The 25746-nt window shown below is 48.5% G+C and overlaps 1 protein-coding gene across 1 annotated transcript in view; it reads left to right on the plus strand.

Moving 5' to 3' along the window:
• Window positions 1–25746, plus strand: part of LOC131901788 (tetratricopeptide repeat protein 7B-like) — a gene marked incomplete at its 5' end in the record, with an annotated part of 99874 nt that overhangs the window by 53239 nt on the left and 20889 nt on the right. Inside the window, 3 exons of the mRNA XM_059252864.1 lie at window positions 5235–5285; window positions 12806–12946; window positions 20986–21188. Coding sequence (XP_059108847.1) covers window positions 5235–5285; window positions 12806–12946; window positions 20986–21188 — 395 coding nt within the window. The remainder of the gene's footprint in view (window positions 1–5234; window positions 5286–12805; window positions 12947–20985; window positions 21189–25746) is intronic.

Consider the following 25746-nt stretch of genomic DNA (forward strand, 5'->3'; position numbering starts at 1 on the left):
CACGATAAGCCTCCAGTGTCGTGTTGTCCGAGTGGACTCTAGGCCCTAGCTAGGGTCATGGCCCACTATTTCTTCTCCCTCTCTACCTTAGTGGCACTTGTGTGGCTGATCCCTTGGAAAGGTCCCTTATTCCAAGGAAGTCCAAGTATCATATCTGGAGTCTGGGCTTCTGGTTCCCTTGTCCCTACCAAACAGCAGTGGAGACCACCCCCTCCCATAAGCAGGCCAGTAACTATCTTATTGCACTATGTAAATGAACCCTCCAAGACCCCTTTTGTCTGACCTGCTGTGGATGGTGCTGTTTACACAGCATCATTTAAACCTGTAGTCCAGGGATCAGAGCACGAAGAGGCCTTCTTAGGGGAAGTCTGTCACTGAGCATAAACACTCTGAACTGATAGTGTAAGCTAGAAGAATTCGGAAGCTTCACCTTGAAGGGGAAATGAGGCCTCTGTTTCTTTAGTCTGGTTCCTTCTGAGGTATCTGGCAGCATGATTACCTTAGTCACACACCTTTATGGATGGACTTTCTACCTCAGCTGCCCGTAGATTTTATCTGTTCCTCTCATTTTTATTTCATTAAACAGAACTTGCAATTCAAATTGCAAAGCTAACTCCAGGTGTGCCATGGAGAAGCTCACCTCCATCACCATCACTCTCTTCCTGAAAGCAGCATCTCTAGAAGCCATCTGTTTACCTTCCAAACAAGCACATGCATTATTTCCTGCCCTCACAGGAGCAGTCACTCTGTGTGCGCTCCACAGTCCGCTGTCCTTCACCTCCCGGCATATCCCTAGACAGCGTCCTCACTCCGTTTCAGAACTCTGAATGGCTCCATGACCCCGTGTTTTACATTCTGGATTCTCACCCAGCCAGCGCTATCTCAGGCGTTTTTCTTCCTTGGCTCATGTGGTGCTGGTAGAGGCTAGCTAATTTTAACATCCACTGCATCACTGCTTATTCAGTAAAGATGGGCTACAGAGAAGAGAAAAATGGAAGGTCAGCGCGGCTATAGTCTAACCGGAGTGGCTCTGAAATCAGATTCTGTCTGGGAGAACCAAGCTGACAGGTGGCAGTGTGTTTTCAGTCCATGCCATGCCCGATGCCTATTCCCCTAAATCCCGGGGCATCTGACATAAGCAAAGTCACACAATGCTGACATCAGAGAGAGGCCATGGGCTAAAGCAATGCAGCTTCCCATTGTCTTGATCCTGCCACTCTGGAGCGCAGGGCAGAAGCCCCCGCCACACACATACTCCCTTGAGAAGCTGTAGGTTGTATCGGTCTACATTTTGTTTTTCCTCTAGAATTTAAATGTACCAGATTAGAGATACTAAGATAATGAATTCCCATCACTAAGTTATACATTTGTGCATATATGTAAATATATACATGAATGATAAGAACTTTTAGAAATATAAGCCATAAGTCCTGATTATTCCTGGACATTACACAGTGTAGACTCCGTGTTCTCGATTCCAGTTGTTGAGGAACAGAAATCGAGTTTTCCACCTCTGAAATTATCCATGTGCGGATCTCTGAAAGAACATGAGGGCTATTCGCATACATAAGCTCTGGCCCAGCCACATCCACCACAGCTAGCAGAGTGGAGTTGAGCTTTGTTACGCAGACAGGTACTACATTAGAGAGCCCGTTAGAGAGCATGAAATCCTTCTATTGTCCCCTGGCCTCACTGCTCCCATTAGTAGGCCCCAGCCAGTGGAGGGACAGTGTTGAAGCTCTGAGTCATTGTCTTTTCTTTGGAAAAAGTCCTGAAATAAAAGGGGGAAAATGCTTTTCTTTCTTTTGCCTTTGAAATAGGATGTAGGGCAAGGGGGCTTATCTTTAATCATTGGTCAATATTACCAGACATCTATCCAAAGCAAACTAGCTTTTAACCTGAAAGTCGGATGCGCTTTGTTGGGGAAGGTTTCTGGTTGCAGCTGTGGTGGCCTTTGCGTCACCCCAAAATCTCCTCCTGCTGCTCTCAGACCTGAGGGCTGCAGTACAAGCTTCCTTTCCAGAGGGCCAACCATTGCACACAGCAAGAGACCACCCAAAAAGCTTACATTCCATTGTCACAGACTGGGGCCATGACATGTCATCGCTCTAAGCCCCCTGCACACTGGGAAACTTGAGTTTTCAAGTGAACATTATATAAGTGCTTCTTAGAAAAACCAATCTGTGGACGGTCAGGAAGGGAGGGGTTTCGAGCAGAAGGCCCTGCATGCTGTAGGTTAAAGATGGATGTTTTCAGTGGATCACTGCTGAATCTGTGCCCAGGTAAATCAGAGTTATTTTTACTCCGTGATGTTGCAGAACAATTAAGTAGCCAGTGGAAAACAGATTTGTTTTCTTGGAAAAGCACTTGTATTCTGTTCAAGTAGAGGGGTGACTGTATCACGTGACCTCCTTTTCTTTGCAGCTTATGTGAGTATATTAAAAGCTAGTTTATTTTTTCTTTGTGTTTCTAAAAGTTGTTGGGTTTTTTTGCTTTCATTTTTTTTTCTCTCTTTCACTTTTTAGTGTCAGACTCCTCCTCCTCCTCTTCTCTCTCAAGAACCGAGTCTCCTCTCCACCTGTTTGTGTCTTCTCCTCTTCATTCTCATCCCAAACCTGACATCTTTGTGTGGCCCCCTGCTGCTCATTCATTCAGTGACCCAGGTCCCCACCGGGAACCTTCACTCTGTAAACATGGTTTTTTCCTTTCTTCTTAGATGCCCTTCATTTGCTTGGTGTGTTGTTTCCTGATAATCTTCCAACTGATAAGCTGGCTAGGAAACCCCATCAAATGTGTCAGGGAGAGATCTTGCTTATTTGAAAATCCAGAGCTGTTGGGGACAGAAGGAAAGCCAAGGCTGCAGACAGTGACCACATTCCAACCTCCACTGAAAAGTGAAGGAGATGGGGTCCCGAGCCAAACAAGTGAAGCTTTTCAGAGTGTCCTTTCTAGTTCCTGGGTCCTTCAGTGCTTTCCTGGAGCAGGCATAAAGGTAGGGAAGCAAAGTCAAGGGCTGAGGAGATGGCTCTGTTGATACAGTGCTTGAGACAGAAGCAAGAAGACCTCCAGCGCCCACCTGAAGGCAGGGCACAGCACGGAGCACCTGTGATCCCAGGGCTGGAGAGACAGGGCCGGGCCAGTTGCTGAGGCTCAGTGTCGAGCCAGCCTTCCTGTTTGATGAGTTCCAAACCAGGGCAAGACCTTGTCTTAAAAAATCAAGGTAGGCACTTGGCATGGTGGCCCAAAGGGTGTGATGCACACCTTTAATCCTTGGGAGGCAGAGGCAGGCAGGTCTAGAGGCAGAGCTTGAGGCCAGCCTGGTTACAAAGCAAGTTCTGGGCGAGCCAGGGCTACTTAGTGAGACCCTGTCTCAAAAGAAAACCAAGATAGACACCTCACCTGAGATTATCTCTGCCCCGGACAAACATGTGCACACGTGTACCCTCACACACATGTATAGGCAACACACACAAAAGAAAAGGCAAGCCCTTTGCCAATTTTTTGCCAATAATTTCATCCTAAAAAGTCTGCATTTCAGTTTGGAAGTTAATTCCAACTGCATATAACAGTGAAAGCCATAATCTAAAGATGACATTTGCCTGCCTGTCAACATCGAATAGAAAGCTCTTGGAGCTCTGCTCCTGGAACCTTCCCCTCTGAGGCCAGTGCCAGCAGGTCACAGAGCACATTTGAGACATGGTGTTGGAAGCCGGTTTTCACTTGTAAAGAAGGAAGATAAAGGGTCTCTATCATGAAAGTGTATAGTGACTGAACAGCATCTTTGCCTAATCTTGCTTTTATGTAATACAGAAATTTTGAAAGTCTACTTTAGGGAGTTCCAGGACTCGTCAGTTTAAAAAAAAAAAAAAAAAAAAAAAAATCCCATATTAGAATGAAACACCCTGGTTGGTGAAGTCCTTAAAAGGGACCTAAATACAGTGTTCACGGTGCTCACCGGGAGAGCCCGTCCTTGCTTTCCTCCGCTGTTTGTTTGACGTTCGCTCTCCTGCCAGCAGTGCCGCAGATTTAATCTGCGTCTGTGGTTTATAAGGCTCATCTTTGTTCCAAATGCTGTTACATGCTGAACAAAAGCCGTAACAGGGCTGCTGCCAGGAAGAGCCACTTTGTCTAGTGGCTTTACTGGCGGGCGCTGTTCTCTAAGCCTCTGTACAGGACAGGAACAAAGGGTCATCCAAAGTCACGTTCACACCAGCAGTGACTCTTGACCTCACTCATCTGCATACGACATATTCCCAGCTCTGCTTTCAAGGCAACCACAATTCTGTGAAAGATAAAGGTGATATTTATAAACTGTTTATGTTATCTTTTCATCTACCTCAAAGCAGCATTTTCCCTTAATACAGTGCCTGGGGGCAATTGCCAACTTTGATTTTTCAAGGGAAAAAAAATAATGTTTTTTTCTCTGACATTGGCTTTTGTTGAGTTTGTTGTCTTAAATGAGATCCTGTGGTTCTAGAATAATGTTATATGTTTCCACTGCCCACTGTTTGCCCAACAAACCCACCAACTTGTGCACCCTGCCAGTGTTTACCGTCCTGGGAGTCTTGAGTTTCTTCTGAAGTTCTGGCTCTTACAGTGACCCTTCAAATCAAACTAATTAGTAAATTGTTGGAGCATTGAGCACCCACTGGGCTTCCTGCTAAATGTGACATGTCACAAACAGTATTCTGTGGTTATTCTGAGTGAAGCCATGAGCCATTGTCCCATCCTCAGGGAGAGCCTAGCTAGTAACCAGCTATCCCAAGGATCTTTCTTCCTTGCAGATGCAACTTGTTAGTGTAAGAAATAAAACCACTGATAGTTTCTTGACCTAATTGTAAAGAATTCCAATCAACTTTCCTAGCAATGAACACCAGCCCAGCCCTGCACTTTGATGGACAGAGGGTTGGAGTTAATGTGTGGGGAGATCCAAAACCTGCTGGTTTCATTGTTTTCCCCTTCCTTTTGGAATTTCCTGCTTTGGAAACAAAACACATGGCATGAACTGGTCAGTTTCCATGTGCCTGGTGAACATGTCAGTGTGGACGGGGATGTCTGATTGGCCTTTCTTTAAAACAAAAGTCATTGTTAGTGGAAAAATAAAATCTGATTCTAGCCAGCCAGACTTAGAGTTGGAAGGTTATTAGAACCTTCTTTGCTTTCTTAGCTTTAATTTTGAGTTTTCAACTGTTTCGTTTCTTGGTTTTAATTTTGGTTTGATCTGTTGTCCCAAGGCAACTCTCCAGAAGCACACTTTCATGGCTTCCCCTCCCTCTTTTCAGTTAGTAAGTAGCCTTCCAATCTGTTAACCCTGGGAGGGTCTCCAGAGTCACACCTCCCCCCACTGTCGAATGTGTACTGTGGGTTTTGAGGGGTGCGAATGTTGGGATGGTGTGATCATCTCTCACTGCTACCTGCTTGCCCGCTCTGCCACCTGGGTCACAGTCCTTGAGACTCCAGGATGTAAACAGAGCCACAGCCTGAGACAGTGCTGCTGTGAGGACTACAGAGGAAGGCAGGCAGGAAGAGCACAGAGAGTAGATGAGAAGTGCCTCTGTGACTCCCAGCCCTCCCCCTGGATCTGGAGAGATGGCTCAGCAGTGAAGGGTACTTCCTGCTCTTCCAGAACGAGCACTCAGTATCAAGTCAGGTGGCTCACAGTGGCCTGTAACACCAGTTCCAAAGGCTCTGATGCCCTCTTCTGGCCTCAGTAGTCATAGTAACATGTGGCCACCATCTGTTACACACACACACACACACACACACACACACACACACACACACACAAATAAAAAGCAATCCATAATAGGAAACAGGTACATTTTGGTTTTGTACATTTTAATGTAATGAAAAACATATATTTTCATTACATTAAAGCTAGCCATAAAAAGATTTACCACCCCGCCCCTTTAACCCTAAGCTTCTCTGAGAAAGTTTAAATCTGATTTTCCAAAAACTAGACTTAAACCTCCAACAGAGACTTGTTACACTTACACAAAAGACTTTAATACTCTTCATAAGGTACATCCAGGTCCCTGAGAAGAGCCAATCCTGCAGAGGAAGATTCCTCCTCATCTGTAAAAATGTAAAGTAGTGCTATAATTACACACACCTGTGTGATTTGGTAGTGATTGATCCTGAGCTTAAGGCCCATCCACGTGCCTGGAGATGTCACCCTGGAAGCAGGTACTCTCCCGATGGAACATCTGGAAGAGACTGGCTGGGCCAGGGCTCCCTCCACACTCAGGGGCTCTAGCAGTTGCTCTTGGGGAGGAAAAGGTGGATGGAGTTTTGTTCCCCTCTCCATGAAATAAAATAAACAAGGCTGACTGGGACTCTTGGCTCCAACTTTCCAATGACTGATTGGGAAGGCTACTGCTCTGTTTGGGAGTAAATCCCCTGGAGAGGAGAATAAACAGAATATGAGAGAGCGTAGTCTAAAATCGGATGGGAGGAGAGTGCAAGATAGAAACGGCTTTTTACTTTCCATCATGACTAGTGATTATTTTACACACAATCTGGTAGTGTATAGCCAAATGGCATATTTTAACTGTTTCTCATTACTAAAGTAGATTTAAATATATATATATATATGAGAACATTAGTGATATCCCCCACTATTTTTGAGAAGTTTATTTGATAGATACAATCTTGTTCAAATATAACCTTTCTTTGCTATTTATGTTTAGTCAGTATTAATCTAACCTAATTTTCCTTAATTGGTTCTTTGGTGCCTTTCTCTAAACAAGGCTGAATGGGATTGTAAGCAATTGGCAAGTCAGTATAGAAGTGGATGTCCAGACAGGGCAACACTAGGCCTGGCAGGTGTTCCCCATGATGTTCCAGGAACGAGTATCCATGCCAGGCTCAGAACAGCCTCCCCAGGCCGAGTGAGTGTGCCGTGGGGTGGGTAAGCCTCCAAGCAAGCATCTGCCCACTGTAGTCCTCCAGAAGGTACTGTCTCCAACCAGAGCCACCAGTGTGGCACACCCTGACAGCTGGCATCCCTGCATGCTTGTGAATGGCTTCCCTTCATGCTTCTGTGTGGCTACTTGGCCCACCAGCCTTGGCACCTCTGCTTCAGCCTCGCATGCCCCCTGGAGACGACATAGCCCTGTCTCTCCCTGCCTCATGGGCTCCTGTTCCAAAGCTCTCCCCCGGAAAGAGCTTCTCATTCTCGGGAGAAGACATTTTGTCTTTGTCGACTGATTGAGACTATGTTAAATGGCTGGAAAGCTGAGTCATCTTGGAGCTGTGGGTGTGGTCATCCTAGTCTGTTCTTCACTCAGGATAAAATGGAAGTTCTACTGAGAACAGTGGCCTAAGTTTGTTAGAGGAACCCAGTGGGAGGCAGCAGCTGTCCACTAAGCTGCTGTTGCCTGGCCTTGCTGTCACACTGATAGACATGCCACAGAGAGGGGAGATGGTGATACCCACAGATAAGGAAGATGTATGATAACACAGTGGGAGAGCCGCTACCCCAGAAAGGGCAGACAGGCCAATCTTAACCCCCAAGGACTATGGGGAGAAAACCAAAACTGTCACTGTCACGCAAATGTACAGATAATATGCCTGATTTGGAGGCTGAACTAGGAGTGGCCTCTCATCGCTTCTTCCTCCAAAAATTGAGAGCTGTTGCTAATCTCATCAGAACAGTGGAGGAGGCAGGTGTGGAGACGAGCAGGCCACCACTGCCAGCTGGCTGCAGAGTTGGGCAGTCCCATTGCCAGGCCCTGCCTTAAGAGACAGGCTTCCCTGTTAAAATGAGAATTCTCTAAGCAGGCCGACTGGCAGAATGCTTAGTCATTCAGATTGCTGTTGAGAACTCAGGGTCTTCAGGGGAAAACAAAAAACAAAGGACTGCTTTCTCTCCTTCCTCTGATTGTTTTAGGGGCACAGCTTCTAGGTGATGGACAGTAGATAAAGTCTATTGACAGATAACATTGAATCATTAGGGAACAGAGGCAAATGAGATCTGAGCTCCAACAGCAAGGGATTGCTACACACCAGATGCCAGAGTGGCTTGGTTTCTTTTCAGAAGAGATGTGAGGGAGGCAGGTATGGGCTGCAGGAGCAAGGGGCAGAAAGAATGTGAGTGAGGAGAGGGGTGTGGCAGCCACATGCTCCATCCCTCTCCCACGTTCAGATGAAATAACCCAGGTAATCCTCCAGGGCTGGGCACCAAGAGCTGCCCAAATCCTGGCAACATGTGTCCTGTGTGTCTACTGCTGTCTCTCTTTTGGTGAAGGATGTTTCTCACATGTAACACGACAACTGTCAATTGCTCCTAGCTCTGGGATAAGCACCAGGTCACTAGGTAGACGAAGGTTTCATCTTCTCCATGCTGAGAAGACACAAGAAGAGAAAGGAATTGCAGGCTTCTTGTAACTACAGCCGCTTTTCTAGTCCCACCAGACAGTCAAAGAGGGGGCCAGAAGAGAAATGTGTGCTCTTCACTCGGGGCCCCTATTTGTGAAAGTGCAGGGTGACCACACCTAAGTAAGCCTCCTAATTTTACCTAACAATGTTGTTGCCTCTTGGGTCCCTTTGAATAATGAACTCTGGTGGCTAAGAAGAGCTCAGATCTGTATGAAATCAACACAGGCGTCTCTTTCCTTAGGTGCAAAGGAGCTTGGCCAAGGCTTCGGCTGAAAAGCAAATGAAGCCAGCCATTGCCAGTGTCCTCCTCATGGCAGGGTTTCTGAGCAGCTCTCCATGTGATAGGAAAGCTCAGGAGGAGTTCAGAGGCTGGGCATGTCCACCAGAGGTCTTGGTTCTCCACCATGCAGAAAGGTCTTTCCACCCTTGTTCCTGGCCTCCTCCTTCCCAAGGTGGACTAGCTGAACCTAGAAGCCCTGGGTTAGGAACCAAGACAGTTCTTCAGATGGCCCTTAGCCTTTTTTATCAGGTGTTCTAGACAGCCTTTTCATGGCAGGAGGATAACAAAATACATGGGCCAAGAAAATTCAGGTTGCCCAGTTTCAAGGCATCTTACCCTTTGGACCATTTGAGCAGTTAGCTCACAAACCTTGGGCCGGCTTTTAGGGCATAGACTTGCCTGCCTCCATCAGCTCCAGTTGAGCTGAACCTGCAGTGGCTTTTCCCAGGCGCTGTGTCCTAAGGGAAAAGAAGCTTTATCTCCTTGCAGGGCATGGCAGCTGCAGCACACACACTGTGCTCCCTGGGTCACAGCAGTGATATGTGCTGCTCAAGTTAGTGTGATAAATAAGAGATGCGGAGCAGCCCGGGCACATTGCCTGGCTCATCTGTTGAACCTGATAATGTGGAAACATCTCTCCAGAGTCTTGGGTTTCAAGTTGGAAATATGTCCTTTAGTCTTCCTTCGGATTCCTTTTCCAAGACTCTGGCTCCATTTTTCCCCTGGGTCACGCCAATGTGCATTTGCTTTGGTGAGAAAAGAAGAGCTCCTTAAAAACAGATGGCTGAGCACCAGCATTTCCGACTGTGTGCCCACATAAGTCACAACCACATACATACTCCTGCTCACCGTTTCAGCTCTACTCAACAGTAACATGGCTGCCATTTTGCTGTGCTGTTAGCTGTTCCTCCAAATTCTAACCCAGTGGAAGACTTACTTATTACGTCATTGCAAAGAACAGTAGATGCTAACTACTGTGTACTTTGGCCACTATTGTTTGTTGTCTGCTATAAAAAGCCTCTGAATTCTCTAATATCTCGATTTCATCACTGGAAGGCTTTCTGCCCGTGTGATACATGTAATAAGGAATTGACTGAGAACATCAAGGGATTCCTGATCGCCCTCTCCATCCCCGCTCTTCAATGGTTTAATGGCAGTAGAGGGAGAGAGTCACTAAATGACATCAGTCTTTAATTCTGTGCCTGAGATTTCTAGAAGTGTGACAGATACACTGAAAAAGCCCTTGGAAGCAATGAAGGTTAGAACCTTCCATCCATTAGGAAGAACGGAGCACACCCATGTATATCTTCTCAGTGTCACAGAGTCTACGGCCGTACCACTCTGAACATACACAATCTCTTCTGGATGTCATAAAGAGATAGGTCTGTCCACACTACTCTTATTTATTCTACAAACACCTACTCAGTATCTAGAATGGGCAGGGCATTGTGTAATGACTTCAAAAAGCCAGAACAGAAGACATCTTGCTGTCTTTTAGAACCACACAGTCAAGTAAGGAAGGCCAGTTCCTCCACTTTGAAGCCTGTTGTCTGCACAGTGATAATGACACTTGTGTGGAAGCTCTGAGGACTCAAGATATCTCTTACTGCGGAGACAGTAGGAGGTTCGCTGCAGCCTTCCTGCAGGAGGTAGCCCTATGGCTGGATGTAGAGGTTGGGGTTAAAACCAGACACTATTTGCATCCTGGTTTTACCACCAACTGGCTGTATGGCTCTGAGTGGTTATATGACACTTCAAGTCTCAATTCTGTCTCTTCAGCAGTGCAAAATGCTATCCACGGAGCCTAAAATGTAACACGTTCTATAAAACTGATCACTACCACTGTCATCAGCACCACCAACATCACTATCATCATCATCATCATCATCACTTGCCATATCTTAATTCAGAGTGAAATGTATCGTTACACTAAACATTAATTCTGTCACATTATAGACATTGCAAAGAAAAATAATTTGGGCAGGAGTTCAGTAGGAACCATGTAGTCCCTTCCTTGAGCAAAAGACAAAATAACTTATCCCAAAATCAATATTAGCTCCTCCAAAAGCCACAGATTGTTTAGCAAGGGATCCGTAGATTGTGGGACAAAGTTTGCACGGTTTTTCTATAGCCACAGTGCATTATTATCCTTAAATAATTAAATAAGTGAACATGTTGAGCATGGTTTACTTGCTAGTGTGGAAATATCAGTAGACAAAGCCCAATAAATGTCTTTGGAGTCTTCATAATTTTCTAGCATCTAAAGGGGTCTGAGAACCTCTTCCAGAGACCTCTAAGCCACTGAGAGACACTGTCTCAAAACACAAAGTAGACACTCTAGGAGTGACAGCCAAGGTTGTCCCTTGGCTCTGCACACTCACTTATACATGTACATATGCACCAGCACACACATGAACATGTACATACACACATAAAAGGTTACAACAAAATGCAAGCAAAAATAGCTGTAGCAGCTGAACTATTTTGCTATTTATATTAAAAATAATAGCTCTAGACATACTTTATCTAGAGCAGGGTAGATTCCGAGCCAGGCATCGGGGTTTCCCCTATGAAGTATCATCGTCCCATCAGTTTCCTCATTCTTGGGCAGCAGCTTTCTCTGGAGAACACCGAGGGCCCTCCTGGGGCTGCTGTCCTCTCCAGAGCCCTCCAAAGCCTGTCTGCCTAGGGCTTATCCATGGGAGGTAGAATGGTTTTCCTTCCGTAGATTTTGGATTCTGTCCACCAAACCCCCATCAAAAATCTGAACATACTTAGAAGAGTCCATCTTTCTACCTCGTTGAAACAGTTAAACAGTATGGATGGCCAGCTGTTGCTGTCACACCTCCTTTTCGTTTTGTTTTTGTTTTTTGAGACAGTCTTACTATCTAGCCCAGGCTAGACTTAAACTCACAGTCCTGTCTCAGCTTCCTGAGTGCTGGTTTTAGAGGCATGAAACACTGTGCACAGCTTACCAAGCCTCTTAAAATAAGTAACCTATGAATAATAATAGTAATGATAATAATAGTAATAATGTGACTAAGTAATAGAACATCCCAAAGCCCAACTGAGATATTTTTTACATTCACAATTTTATGTTACCCAATATATAATGAACTAAATTTATTTGCATAGTGAGCATTAATCTTTACATGTTTTTTTCAATGTTATAAATTTCATAAGTTGATAGTTGTTACCACTAACAATGTTGCAATGTTTGTCTCCATGCTGAACTTCCTGATAAATGATAAATTAAGAAAGTTGTAGGTGAATATATATATACATATACATATGCATATATATATATGAGTAATTCTAAGTTAAAATAATAAGAGAACCTTCCCCTCAATTCTGAGCCTTGCCTCTAAGACTGAATGTTGGAAAGAAGTGAGATGCATGCTCCTGGTTAAGGATATGCTCTCTAGTCATCAAGCAACCGCTCTATTTTTGGTTCATGCACCACACCTATGCCTTTGCCTGGCACGTGTGCCCAATAGCCTTTCAAGAACGCAGGGTTTAGAAAATAGGTGTGTGTCGAAGCTCAAGCATCCAGGCTGCCCTCCGCCACTCCAGTGTCAGTCTTACAACAGGCATCTGCCGTATACAGAGCAAGCATGTACTTTCTCCAGTGCTTCGTCAAGCCGTGGAACTTGATTCTCCATCCATGGTGCTGCACTAATTAACAGGAAGTTGGGCTGTCTTGAGAATGGCCAGCCATCTACTCCAGATACTACACCAGGAAACAAGCATGGCCTTCCTCTGCTGCACCCACACACTTACTTGGTTTCGGCCCTAACAGAGGGTGCTGTGTAACATCCCCTTGTAGTCCATCACTGATGCTGTTGTGTGTCGAGCTGCGCTCCCTTCCTGCCCCAGCACTCACATCATGCCAGGCTGAGCTCCTGGAGAGTGCTTAGCATAGCATGTGCCCTGTGTGTTGACTAAAGGAACAGCTGGACAGAGGGTGAAACTAAAGTCCTGGGCTATCTTGATTGGCCCTGGTTTCTTTAAGAACAATAACTCGCATCCTGGGGAAGGTGTGTGTATGTTTGTACTCATGTCTGTGTTTGGGAGGGGGTCATTAGTTAGGTATTCGGTTTGTGGTCCCCCCTTTAACTCCTAACATAGTCTTGAAACCTCCCACAGGCTCTGTCCATGCCACATCAGTAGCAGCCTCAAGAGTGGAGCAAGCGTTGTCAGAAGTGGCCTCATCTCTGCAGAGCAGTGCCCCCAAGCAGGGCCCACTGCATCCCTGGATGACACTGGCACAGATCTGGCTCCATGCAGGTATGGCTGTCACTTAGCCCCTGATCCCATGGGCCTCTTCATCCACCCATCCTTTCCCACAGCCTGCTGCTGACCCTGAGGCTGCTGTCTTCTGCGGGCACATTCAACAGTTTAGCCCGGAACCCTTCAGCCTTTGGGAAAACTGAAACCTTTTGTGCTATTACATCTGTACAGGGACTGTGAGCTACCCTGCATTTCCTCATCTCTCCTCAGTGACTGCACTTGACCCAGAGTAGGCATTCAGTAACAAATTTGCAGAATGGGGGTTTGTACTATAGAGGGGCCAGTGTTGCACCCCCATGCTGTCCCCATAGGTGACAGAGTGAATTCCACCTGTACTCTTTCCTGGCTGGGTAGAATCCAGCTCTGCCTTCCCTCTCAGCCTCAGTTTACTCATCTGCATGGTAGGGCTAGAATAGCACCTGTCTCCGAGAGTCAAGGAACACAGAGCTTCTTCTCACCGTTCACTCTCCGAGTCTCCAGGCAATGGGATAGGAAGCATTAACGGCACAAAGCCAAGGCAGGGCAGTGTGTCTGGTGTCCCCACTTCCCTCCAAAGGCAGGCCTGGTGACCTGCAGAGTGGGAAACAGTAGCAGCAGCCCCTGGTCTGGAAACCGACCCCCAAGGAAGTATGATCCGCTACGCCCTGCTTTCATGTGGCAGTCGCGGGCTGCACAAGGCTGCCCACAGCTGCAAATCCCAGAGTAAAGTAAGGTTGACAACCCATCTCACCTGGTGAGCTCCCAAGGAAGTGATGGCTGTTAGTGTATATGCATAGTTCTATTTCTGCCAAAAGTCACCTGTCTGTCAAGTTTTACCACTTCATCTGCATGACCTGGTGGACCCTTCTCAGGCTCATCACCACCAGGGAGCATGCTCAGAGCACAGGTGTCCCTAGGAAGGGTGCCCATTCTACTCATGCCATCCTTCTCTGGGCCAGTTGTGTGGTGTCCTACCTCGTGTGTCCGTCGCCATTAGCAGACATGCACGTGTGAAGGCTTAGCTGATCTACCTGGCTTTGCCAGCCACGGACCAGCCCATCTGCATTGTCTGTGTCAGCATCCTTAATGGACCCCTGACAACTGCTGTAAATTAACCAGTTATCTTCTGCTAAGCACAAAAGAAGGCTGACTCATGCCTGTGTATGTGATTGTCCTTCTCCTCCACCCACTCCCTAAAGAGGCCAAGACAGGCTGCCTCTGAGAGCCAGGGCCCAGCAGGAAGGCCACTTGCCAGCTTTCTCCAGAACAGCCCAGTCCCTGCTCAGGAGTCTGAGACTGTCTTGCTCAGTCACCTGTATGGACAGTGACCCCAGAGGATAGAGAGGGACAGACTGCTGTTTAATGACCAGACCAGGAAAGCCTGGCTGGACATACAGGGCTGGCACAGGTCACAGCTGTCTTTTCCATGGACTTGAAGGCTAGTTTTTGAAGAGCACATAGTCAGGCTTGCATGGGAAGCTCTTCTGCCCACTGAACCACCCTTCTTAGAACTCCTAAAGCTGGGCCTACAAAATGCCAGAAAGTTTGGCCTAGAGGGTATTGACGTCTCATCCCACCCTATGGCACCCCTGCCACCACTCAGTTGTCCAGAGCTGTTGCCCCTGTTTTCATGGCCCTCTGTGGCTCCTGGGAAGGAAATTGTATGGCTCTTACTAGAATAGTGATGAATTCAGTGACAAAGACTGCATTCAGAGCAGCTTTTCAGTTTCCTTGTGTTTCTATGGCTCAGAATAATGGCCTTGGTACTAGTTGATGGGTGTGGCTCTAACATTCCACAGGTTACTGGGATGGAACTATGGAAAGCAGATGCTAATCTTGCCTTCTAGCCTCTGGGCAGATGTACATGAGTTCATGCAGTGAGTACAGTGTGTCATGTGGGTGGATGAAGCCAAGGAGAGTCCCTCAGCATTTGTGCACTGTCAACTCCTTCCGTATCTGCATATCCTTACTGGAGTGACTGTCGAAGGACTGTGGGGTTCACCCTGCGTGGCCTGTGCTTGCCTGCTGAGAAGTACAATAAATCACCTCCCTTTTGACAGTTCATGGAGACCAAGTAACATCATCGTCAGCTCTAACAACTCCAGATCCCATATGTTCTGCAGAGTTTAGAGAACCAATCAGGGCCTGACTCCCAGAGCTGTGTCTGGGGTGTTTGTGGGCCTGTTCTTACCTGCTTGGTTTTCCTGGTGAGCGGAGAGTAGCGGACCTCATGACAGGAGCCTATGGTGGAGGTGGCCCTGGATTTGAGTCTCTCAGGAAAGAAAGATCTCTCTGAGACAATATTAGGTTCCAGCGTCTGTTTCCGGGTTTCTGGGCTATATTTCTGATGGCAAGAGAACTGTGAGCATGAAATATGAGCCTCCAGAACAGGCCAGCTGGGGCATGAAATGAGGGATGCTTGATTATAGAGGCCCTTCTCTTCCTGGGTCGGGAGTGCTCCCTCCCCTCGCCACCTCATCCTTCATCTTGGAAGCCCTGACCCCCGGGCCACAGACCTTCACTAGGATTCCTGGTAGCCAACACAGCCTGGGCTGTGCGTGTTGGTTCTTTGGTTGTTCAGACCAATGACACAAATTTATTTGAATAACTTCAGGTAACACACTGGCATGGTCCACACTGAACAGGTGGGAAAGATGTGAAATGGAAAGGCTCCCCTTGTCCCTGTGCCTCAGTTACCTGATGAGACACTGATGCTAGTTCTGGAACCTTCCCAGAGGTTTAGCCATTCTGTGCCCTCTCCCCATGCCCTCTTCCAGTGTCTAGGAGATCACTGTGTGTCAGTCTATGTAGTGCTGACTTACACTTCTCACAGATGCATGATGCTTCCTTGGTGGGAAGCATCATGGTGTCAGCAGTACACTGTGGATTATTGTCTTCATTTCTCATGCTTTGCCAGTGCAGACAGCATTTCAGTAAGTATACTGACATGTGTTGTTCTGTCTGTAAGGTCAACTTCAAAGAGTGGATCGATAGGTCAAGCGGTGTACACTCTTTAATTTGGATAAATGTAGTCATGTGACCTCCCACAGAGCTTACCAGTTTCTATTCCAGTCAGCAGCATATGACAGTATTTTCTTATCTCCTTGCCAATACCATGCATTCTCAAAACCGTGGATCTTTACCACTTGGATACATGAAATGTGTTTTCATTGGCTGCTCATGGCTTTTGCCCACTTATCTTCTTAGGTATCAGCATCTCCTTTCCACTCATAAAGCACTTATTATGTGTTGAGAAAATTTGCTGTGTGTGTGTGTGTGTGTGTGTGTGTGTGTGTGTGTGTGTGTGTGTGTACAGACAATGGTGCACATGTATGCATGCACATAGAAGCTAGAGGACAACCTTGGCTATCATTCTACATATAGTGGCTACCTTGTTTGTGTGTTTGTTTATTTAAGGTAGGGTTCTTCACAAACCTGGAACTCACCGAGTTAGGCTAACTGACCAGGGAATTCCAGGTCTCTGCCTTCATGCTGGGATGCTACCAGCATGCTATCATGTCTGGCTTTTCATGCGAGTTCTGAGGATTAAACTCGGGCTTATAAGACAAACACTCCCAACTGAGCCATCTCCCCAGTCCTTCTGCTGTCTTTGTATTTGCCCCCAACGCTGGAGGATTACACTTCATCATCTTCTCTTACAGCATGTGAACTTCCCATGGTACTTAGAAAGCAGCTCCCAGCTTCTGCTTTTTTCCTGAAAGTACCAAGAATCTTATGGCATCATTTGTACTCGGTCTCCCACAGAGAAGGGCAGGAGGGGGCACCCCCTGTCTTGCAGCAGGGGAACCCCACTAGGCAGCTGTGAGCATGGCACAGTCTTCCCAGGGCAGAAGCCAGGAGAGCTGGGGTACAGTGGTGACACTTGATGGTGACACCGCCGGAGCTGAGTGAGCCCTTCTCTTCGGAACTCAGCAGGCCTCACTGTCCGTGGAGAGTCAGCTCCAGGAATGCAGAGCCCAACCAGACCCCTTCCAAGCCAGGCAGCTTCTGGGTACCCACAGTGGGATGGCAGCTAAAAATGCCTTTGCGGTAGGTGGTTAATTTCTGCTTGTTACTTACTAATAATTATAGCTTTCACTCTGGCACCTCTCACAGCCGAAACCAGCAGCTATTCTTAGATGTGCACGATCAGAGTTTCTGATTTCTGCTGGGAATTTGAAGCTGTGATACTGTCACAATTTCCTTAGCCTGACCCCTTCCCCTCCAGCTTCTCTCAGCCACCATGGAGTTGCATCAGCAGAATCTAGAGGCAACAGTGGTTTGTCCACCCTGAGGAGAGGAAGACAGTTCCTAGACACGTGGTGTATGGGGGACCAGCCCTGGCCCATCAGCCTTCTCCATCTGCGGGGGTTTGAGTTTATAGTCTTTACCTTTCGTATAGCTGGCACTTATCGAGCACAATGTGCGGTTCAGATACTGTGCCAAGAACTCTGTGTTGTGACCCGCTGAGTCCCCTTCATAACTGAGGCAGAGTTACCAGGTCACCCATCTCAAGTTGCAAGGCTCACATGTTGGAAGGCCTAAATTCAGCACCAACCTGTGCAGCCTGCAGCCCACAGCCCTGCTCAGACATTCAGTTGTTCCCTGTAGTCTGGTTGTGGGCCAGGCTCTGCAGTGCAGTGGTCATGGAGACAGACACTCAGTCCCTGCCTTCCTAGGGTCTGCAGATGCAGAACAACAGTTACAGAAGCCAGTGACTTCCATGTGCCAAGTGCCAGGAACAAACAGTGCCGCTCCTGTGACCCCCGGGAACAAAAGGTCTTGCCAAAGCAAGAAGCAGGAAGCAATAGAGAAGGCCTGCACATCTGAGCAGGGCAGAGTTTGCTTAGCACTGGTCAGGAACAGTGGAGAGGTGCAGCACCACCCTGCACAGCACAGCTGAGAGAGCCCTGCCTGTAGCACGAGCTCTGAGAGACGAAACTAGACAGTGCAGTTCTAGGACCCCAGGGGAGGCAGTGGGTCTGTGGCCAGGGTCAGGTCGTGCACATTAGGCTGTTCCCAGTAGCCACAACTGATCTTTGAACCTCCTGCGTAGAAGCTCTGAAGAGCTAGAAGGTCTGAATGGGGCTTTAAAAGCTCCCTCCAAGTGAGTGTGGAATGGGCAGAAGGCGGCAAAGGTGGGAGCCAAGGAGGGACGTTCAGAGCGTGTGTGTGTGTGTGTGTGTGTGTGTGTGTGTGTGTGTGTGTGTGTGTGTGTGTGTGTGTGTGTGTTTTCTCTCATTGCTGAGTCAGAATAACTCACAAAAGCAAACTCAGGCCTGTCTGCACTGCGAAGTTGGTTCAAGACCAACCCGGTCCTTCAGTGAGATCCTAAAACAAAACATAAGGTAAGGGCTGTGTAGCCAGAGTTTTCCTGCCTGGCCCACAGTCAGGACAAATCTCTGTCACCTGCCAGTCCCACAGCCTCTCAGACCTGACCAAGTAAACACAGAGACTTATATTGGTTACAAACTGTATGGCCGTGGCAGGCTTCTTGCTAACTTTTCTTACAGCTTAAATTAATCCATTTCCATTAATCTATACCTTGCCACGTGGCTCGTGGCTTACAGGCATCTTCACATGCTGTTTGTCATCATGGCGGCTGGCAGTGTCTCTCTGACTCAGCCTTCCACTTCCCAGCTTTATTCTCCTCCTTGTCCCGCCTACACTTCCTGCCTAGCCAATGGCCAATCAGTGTTTTATTTATTGACTAATCAGCAACACATTTGCCATACAGAACATCCCACAGCAGGGCTGGGGATGGAGCTCCATGATAGAGTATTTACGGGTTTGATCCCCAGCACACACAGAATTCTGACTCCCACTTCTTGCAAGTTATTTCTTATCCCACTGAGCAAACAAGGAAGTTGCACTAGATCACACAATGACATGCTCAGCGTGCAGCACACACTAGTCACTAGTACAATCTCAGTGTGTGTGTGTGTGTGTGTGTGAGAGAGAGAGAGAGAGAGAGAGAGAGAGAGAGAGAGAGAGAGAGAGAGAGAGACTATGCCTGTGTGTGCTGTGTATATGCATGTGTGTACTTGTGTGTAGAGACCAGGGGAGGGTTCTGGGGGTCTCCTCTAGCTGTCTGCTTTGCTTTCTTGAGATTGAACCTGAAATCCACCATTTTTGGTTAAGCGGGCAAGCCAGCAAGCCCCGGTGGTCTTCTTGTCTCTAACCCACCCCAGAGCTGGGGCTGTGGACGTGTACAGCCATACCTGGCTTTGTGCGTGGGCCCCAAGGATCCAAACTGGCCCACATGCTTGTACAGCAAGCTCACCCACTGAACATCTATCTCCCCAGCAGGAAGAACTCTTCTGAAGGAGGCTGTGTGGTACAATAAAGACATTATCCAGTGGATATGCAGGGAAGGAGTTGCTGGGGGCCCAGACAAGATCAGTGTTAGTGGGGTGTTGGGCTGCAAACCATCTGCCAGTGGTGCAGATTGGATGACGGGAAGTGTAGGCAGAGAGAGTGCAGCATCCTTGCAAAAAGAATCCCTGTGGATCAGCACAGGGGAGCTAGGGAGGCATGTGGGATGAGAAAGACCGGGGTGTGCAAAACGGCTGGCGTAGACGTTGATGGCGGTTCGGATAACCCAGTAAAGACCTTCAGCAGCCTAAAGTCAGGAGTTGTGTGGAGGTACGGAATTCTTTAGACCATGAGAGAGCGGGTGAGGGGCTCAGACCCAGCACAGGGTGCAGAGTGGATGGGTGCCAAGAACATAGCTTGTCAGTGTGGTGGCAGGAAGGGGCTCTGTCTTGCAGCCTCTGGCTCCTCACATTGATGAGTCAAGGTCTCCAAAGGAGTGACTCCACACCAGAAAGTTCCTGAGTCAGAACAGTTGGGTCGTGGCCTAGAAAGAGTGAAGTGTCTCACTGGTGGGACGAGGAGCGTGTCTCACTCTCCCACTGAAACCCTGGAAAGGAATCACTCTTGAGAGACTAGCACAGCCGGGCAGTGTCTCGGAAAGCTGTGTGGCTAAGGCCCCGACATTTGGCTAGACCATCAATGAGGACAGGACCTGGGCTGTGCTCAGCTCCGGTACTGCAGAGCCCATCATTGGGGTCTATTCCAGAAATGCTCAGGGTGAGGCAATACCACAGTAGAATCCCTTCCTCCACTCACTGCAGGCCTCTCCCCCAGAGAAAGCAAAACACCAGTGAAATGAGGGATGGGAAGGATGGGGGCTTCCTGGCCTCTAGTGGCTTGGAAGGGTGACCGGAAAGCCACTTGAATTTTGTATGAAAGGGAAAGTTCCAGGGAACACAGCAGGTATGTGTGTTCAGCACCCCAGACTCCCTGTGTGCATCCTGCTAACACATCCCTGCACTCTGTGGCGTCCCTCTCCAGAGAGTCTGGGGTAAAGGAAAAGGTTTGGAGGGATCATAGACTCTGCAGCCTACCTCTGTCTGCCTGTTGGTTTGTTCCAAGTGGCAGGGACTAGTCAGTGCTGTGATCTCTTCAAGCGCTGCCTTGAAAGCTAGATCTGCCAGTGCCTAATCCAAGTTCAGCTCCCAGGGATGTCCCTAACAGACTGCTCCTTGGAGGTTCATAAAGGATACGCTTCTGGATGTAGCAAGCCCCCAGAAAGCCCTTTGTCATGCTCAGGCCTCAGAAGAGCAAGCTCCAGAGGGCAGAGTCACTCCCCTGTGTGGGGACTGTGTGCCGCGGGTCCTTGTTCTTGTGCTCATTTCAGCCCTTTCTCTGATGAGCAGAGCCAAGGGCAGCTTCCGTCCTAGTGCTGAAGGGCTCTAAGTAGGCCCTGGGACGACTGTCCTCAGAGGTTGGGCCAGAGCCCAGGCAGACCTCACGCTGTCAGTTTGGTAGTGGCATATGTCTGCCCTTCAAGGACCAAAGCACAAGTGACCTGGGCACAGGTGGACACAAAAGGCTGTTGGCTTGTGGCCATGTCCAGCAGGGTAAGGCACAGCTGGCTCTGGGCCCTGCCAAACTCCTAGAGTGTGAAAGTCCCCAAGCAGAATACCAGCCGCCACAGGGTCTCTGAGGGCAGTGATCCAGGACAGCATCTGTTCTCTGCTCTGCCCCCACAGCTGAGGTCTACATTGGCATTGGAAAGCCTGCTGAAGCCACAGCCTGTACCCAAGAAGCTGCCAACCTCTTCCCGATGTCCCACAATGTGCTATACATGCGGGGCCAGGTTGCTGAGCTTCGAGGAAACTTCGATGAGGCCCGGCGATGGTATGAAGAAGCCTTATCCATCAGCCCCAGCCATGTGAAGAGCATGCAGCGACTGGTGAGTCTGAGACCAAGGCCAGGGTTCCCATTTCCTGGACTGGGCTCTCCTTGGAAGCAGCGGGTAGCCTACAACCCTCACGCCCACTACTTCCCAAGGCCAAATACAGTTAGCCTATTGAAACATCACATGGCACACAGCCAGGCAGGTGCTGTGATACCTTGGGAGGTGACAGTACCCAGCCACAACTGTCTCACTAGGTCCTACTAGGTGCAGTGGAGCAGTTGGGTCAGCAATCCAAATCCCCCTGTGGCTCTAGGTTTGAGAAGGATGATCTTAAGTGTTGGTCACCATCACTCCCATCTGGGCCCTGCACTGCTTGCAGCAGCCACCTTAAGGGAGTATCCGTACCAGAGATTTCAAAGGCCTCTTACTCTGGGGGATCTGGAGCCTCCAGTTTGTCTCCAGGATACTGGCCATTAGGGAGCGGCCAGTTACAGGAAGGGAGGGGTGCCCGTGTCACAGACAGGGGAGATGTTTGGCCAGCTTCACGCCATGTATACAAACCTGTGGCAGTTCAGAAATACATATGCCCAAGACAGAAGAGGAACACATTGCCCTGCTGCCCTCACCCCGGGGGACAGGCCATCTTTGAGAGGCCTTAGAGTAGGCCACTTGCCATCTTGGTGTCCTTCCAGAAGTTTGTGGCCGTCAGGGATGTGTATGGGATGCCCTCCCTAACAGAGCACCCGTCTGTACCTCCTCCTTATGGGATTCTGACTGAACACAAAGGTCAGTGTTGTGTTCTAAGCTGGCGGAAAGCCACAGGGCCCCCTCTGGACCAGTGTGCCAAGCTCGGTTCTGAGGTCATTAGGTTCTTAGCAGAGGGCCTCTCTCGTTTAATAGGCCGCAGGAAAGGTGAGATAGGTGTCTTTCACATCTGTGGCCCTCGGGAGCTCATGGCCGTCATCAGACAAACATGTGAGATAGGATGGGGGCACTGGGCACAGAATCCTGGGACAGAGATCAGGTCCCAATGGTGTCTCTCACTCTCTTTAACTCCAAGAAGGGCCCGGAAGCTCTCTGTGCCTCCATGTCCCTTTTGCAAGAAGTCCTGTTAGACTGGCTGTGTGTCTAGGCCTAAGAGGATGTGGTTTTGTAACTAACAGTAAAATGTGCTCAAAGGATCCTGTCTTGCCGTTTCTCATCAGTGCTGTGTGGTGTAGGGGACTGAGCTGTAGCTGCTGGCTTTGGGTAGGACAGTGTTGATGAACTGAAAATGCACTTTATGAGGGAACTTGTGCCTGAGGGTTAGTTCTGAATCTGAACCTGGATTTGTTGTTTAGGAACCTTGGCATTTCTGTGATTTGGGCAGCTGCTTACCCTGGTGGGCTGTGTGAGAGCTAACCAAAGTGACTGAGTAACGAGCCAGCAGAGTTCCTGGTGCCTAGTAGGTGTTCATTAAATAAAAGCCAGAGGCAGTCATTTTCAGTTTCAAAAATAAATCCAGCCTTGTAATAATTACAGTCACTCACTTTTTTTTTCAGATTCCTTTTATGAGCACTCTGTAACTCGATGCAGCTTTATAAATAATTTCACATATTATCCAAACATTAGTCTGTTTGATTAAAGATATTACCTGGCTTTTAATTTTTGTCTCACTATTGAAAGAGGGATGTGTTAAGAGCTTTTCAGGTCCCCTAGCTTTTGTTCGAATGTTGCAGAAGAATTAAACACCAAGTGCCCAGGCCTTATTAAAAAGAAGTAGCATGCTTCTACCTTGGGGCCTATGAATTATTCAGAGAAGTGTTTCTTGTTCATCCCCAGGGGGAACACTTGAGACAAAAGATCAATAGGAAAGTCACCCCAGGAGAGGTTTCTGTTTTCCCCTTAGAGCTTTTCAAGCCCCCAGCTCCTGACAAGTGTTTTCCTTTCTGAGGGGCTAGCCAGGTGGCCAGCACAGAGGAAGTGAGACAGGCCTCTGAGCCTCACCAGGCCTGGAGACACTATCCACCTTGGTGGTCTTCCAATGGGGACCCACAGTAATCACAGACCCGCAAGGCCTTTCTCTGTGTATCCTGATGGCTTCGGAAACCACCCAGATTGAAGGCGGGCTGGGAGCAGCCAGCTCGCAGGTTTGGGGCAGTTCAGCTTCTCCAGCTTGGCAGCTTTGCCCAGTGCCAGTGCTCAGGGACTCCCAAAGAGCTTGCAGGCTCCTTCCTGGTGATCTTGTACACGGTGCTCCCCAGTCGTGGTTTTCCCCTCGCCCTGCCACAGTTGAGGGCAGATCTTCTTCCTTCTGGCGTGCTGGGTCTTCTAGTGCCTGCAGAGAGTCTCTGGAATCCACAGGCTCTTTAGCCCTGAAACATCAAGACCTTGCCCCAGCTACTTAAAGCAAAGCAGCTTTTCAGTGTCTTAGAGATCAGGAAGGTGGCTCACACTTTATTGCAAGGCCAGGGCTATGGTTCTGGACAGGTCTGGACTAGATTCCCAGTGCTCTTCTTACTCATTGACTTTGGGGCTTAGAGGCAGGTACTCCTCTCCTGTGCCTCAGTTTCTTCATCTACATAACCAGGGAGAATGTTAGCACCAGTTGCTCTTCAAGGCTAACCACACAAGAGAGCCAAACCCTTTAGTTGGTACACAGATGTCTTCTCCTCACAGGAACCAGGCTAGTCTGTGAGCCCTTGAGCTCCTTGGGAGCAGAGAGCAGAAGTCTGGGGAGGAGGTGAGGCTCCAGGTTTATGGGCAGCAAGAGGCAGAAACAATGATGAGCACTGAGTTTCCTGGTACCCAGAAGAGAGTGAGAGCAGCCACAGGCCAATCCATACCACACTGTGCCACACCAGAGCCAAGAAAGGTTAGGAGTAACAGGTGAAGGAACACGGACCAGAAACCATCATAAAACCAACTGAGAAGATCCCAAGATAAGGGACCATGGGAGGCAGACCTTGGTCACAGAGAAAACCCAAGGACAGGAAGTTTGTCCATGGCAGCCCCCGTGTTCAGAAAGAAGAGCCGAGCCGCTGGAGGGGTGGTCTCCAGGAGTAGTTGCCTGACGCAGGTAGAGTCTGGCAGCTGATAGAGGCACAGATGGGAGCTCGCGCTTGCCCTGACTAACTTCTAGGGATGTGAGTGGTACAGCGGCACACTGTGCAGAATGCAAAACGTGTTTGCATTGTTAAAAAGCAAAGACAAGGCATAATCGTATCGATGAAAGTAAAGTGGAAAGTCAGAGTTGAGATAAATGTAAATTAAACCCACGGGAAATGGATAATTTCCTAACTTCACATACGGTGGAAAGGAAGGAAAAACAAAGGTGTTGTCAATTAGCCCAGGCCAGGAGGCAGGGGCTGAGTGTGGACAGGTATTAAGCAAGCAATAAGTTCAAGAGACTAGGAATTGCAAAGCTGTGGAGGAATTCTCAGAGTGATCAGACTTTTTCCCAGAAGGCCTAAAGGAATATTTTCAATGTTAGTTTGCATAAATGTATAAATTTGCACTTATTTGCTGGCTATGTTAAAAGTCCTTTAGCTCATGGTACCTGCAACGCATTAATGAAACGTGGGCCAGCTTTTCCCAAAGCAGTCATTCGGTTTTGAGTGGAGAGAAAAGAGAAGGTGCACAGTGGTGGCCAGAGGTGGCCTCAGGGAGAAGACTGTCTGCTTGGGCTGGACTTTGCAGGCCAAGGACAGGCAGAGAGACTTGGTGCATCCAAGGACACAATTACCAGGACAGGAACAAATTCTACAAATAGGGACATCTGGCTGCCCTCTGATCACGTCAGCCTGGGCTTTTGAGGGCAATGTATAAGATGGAAAGGTAAGAAAGGACCAAGGGCTTTCTGAAGCGAAGGTGGAAGGCAGCCAGGAAGGCTGTGTGGAGGGGAGTCGTCAAGACCAGAAGGGATGGTGTTGCTGAGCAACAAGCAGGGGTGTGTGTGTCAGCAGGAGGCTCGGGCCTGCCTCTGCTGAGCTTGACAGGTCGAGAAAAAGGTGTAAAACAGGAGCAGATGTGGGGCTCATCCAAGGTCTGATGGAGTAGACAGCATGGGAGGGAGGAGCCGAGATGCCCAGAGCACAGGAGAGGATCGGGAACTAGAGGAGCAGTGCACTGAGTGCCACAGCGAGGACCAGCAGGGGTGACACTGATAGCGGAAGTGTGGCATCTGCGAGCAGCAAAGCCTTTCTCTCATCTCAGATGAGCACAACCGAGTGCTAGAGTCCTGGACAAATCAACAGCCACCAAAACAGCCTGGGGCTGCTGGTTTCTAGGTCCTTTGTCCCTACCACTCAGTGACAATCACAGACAACAGGAAGGTGAGCTTAGCTTCGAAAGAGGTCCCCAAAGGAAGTCAAGGGATGGGATGGGGAACCCGGCCACCTGTAGCTGCCTGCTTTCGGTTACTGCTCATTGGAAGAACACACTTTGAGGTCCTATCAGAGGTGTGTGTAATAACTAGCTTTTGTCTAGAGCATGGCACACATGTTTGTCTTCTGGGGGTGGACTGCGAGACAAGGAACCCTCTTAGTTGGGCTAGGACATCTTCAGGCTAGAGGGCTCACACCAGGCTGTCCTTGAGGGCTTCCCTGGCTCTCACGTTCTCTGAAGCATAGGT

The sequence above is a fragment of the Peromyscus eremicus genome, unplaced genomic scaffold (genome assembly GCF_949786415.1).
Source record: "Peromyscus eremicus unplaced genomic scaffold, PerEre_H2_v1 PerEre#2#unplaced_384, whole genome shotgun sequence".
NCBI classification, from domain to species: Eukaryota; Metazoa; Chordata; class Mammalia; order Rodentia; family Cricetidae; genus Peromyscus; species Peromyscus eremicus.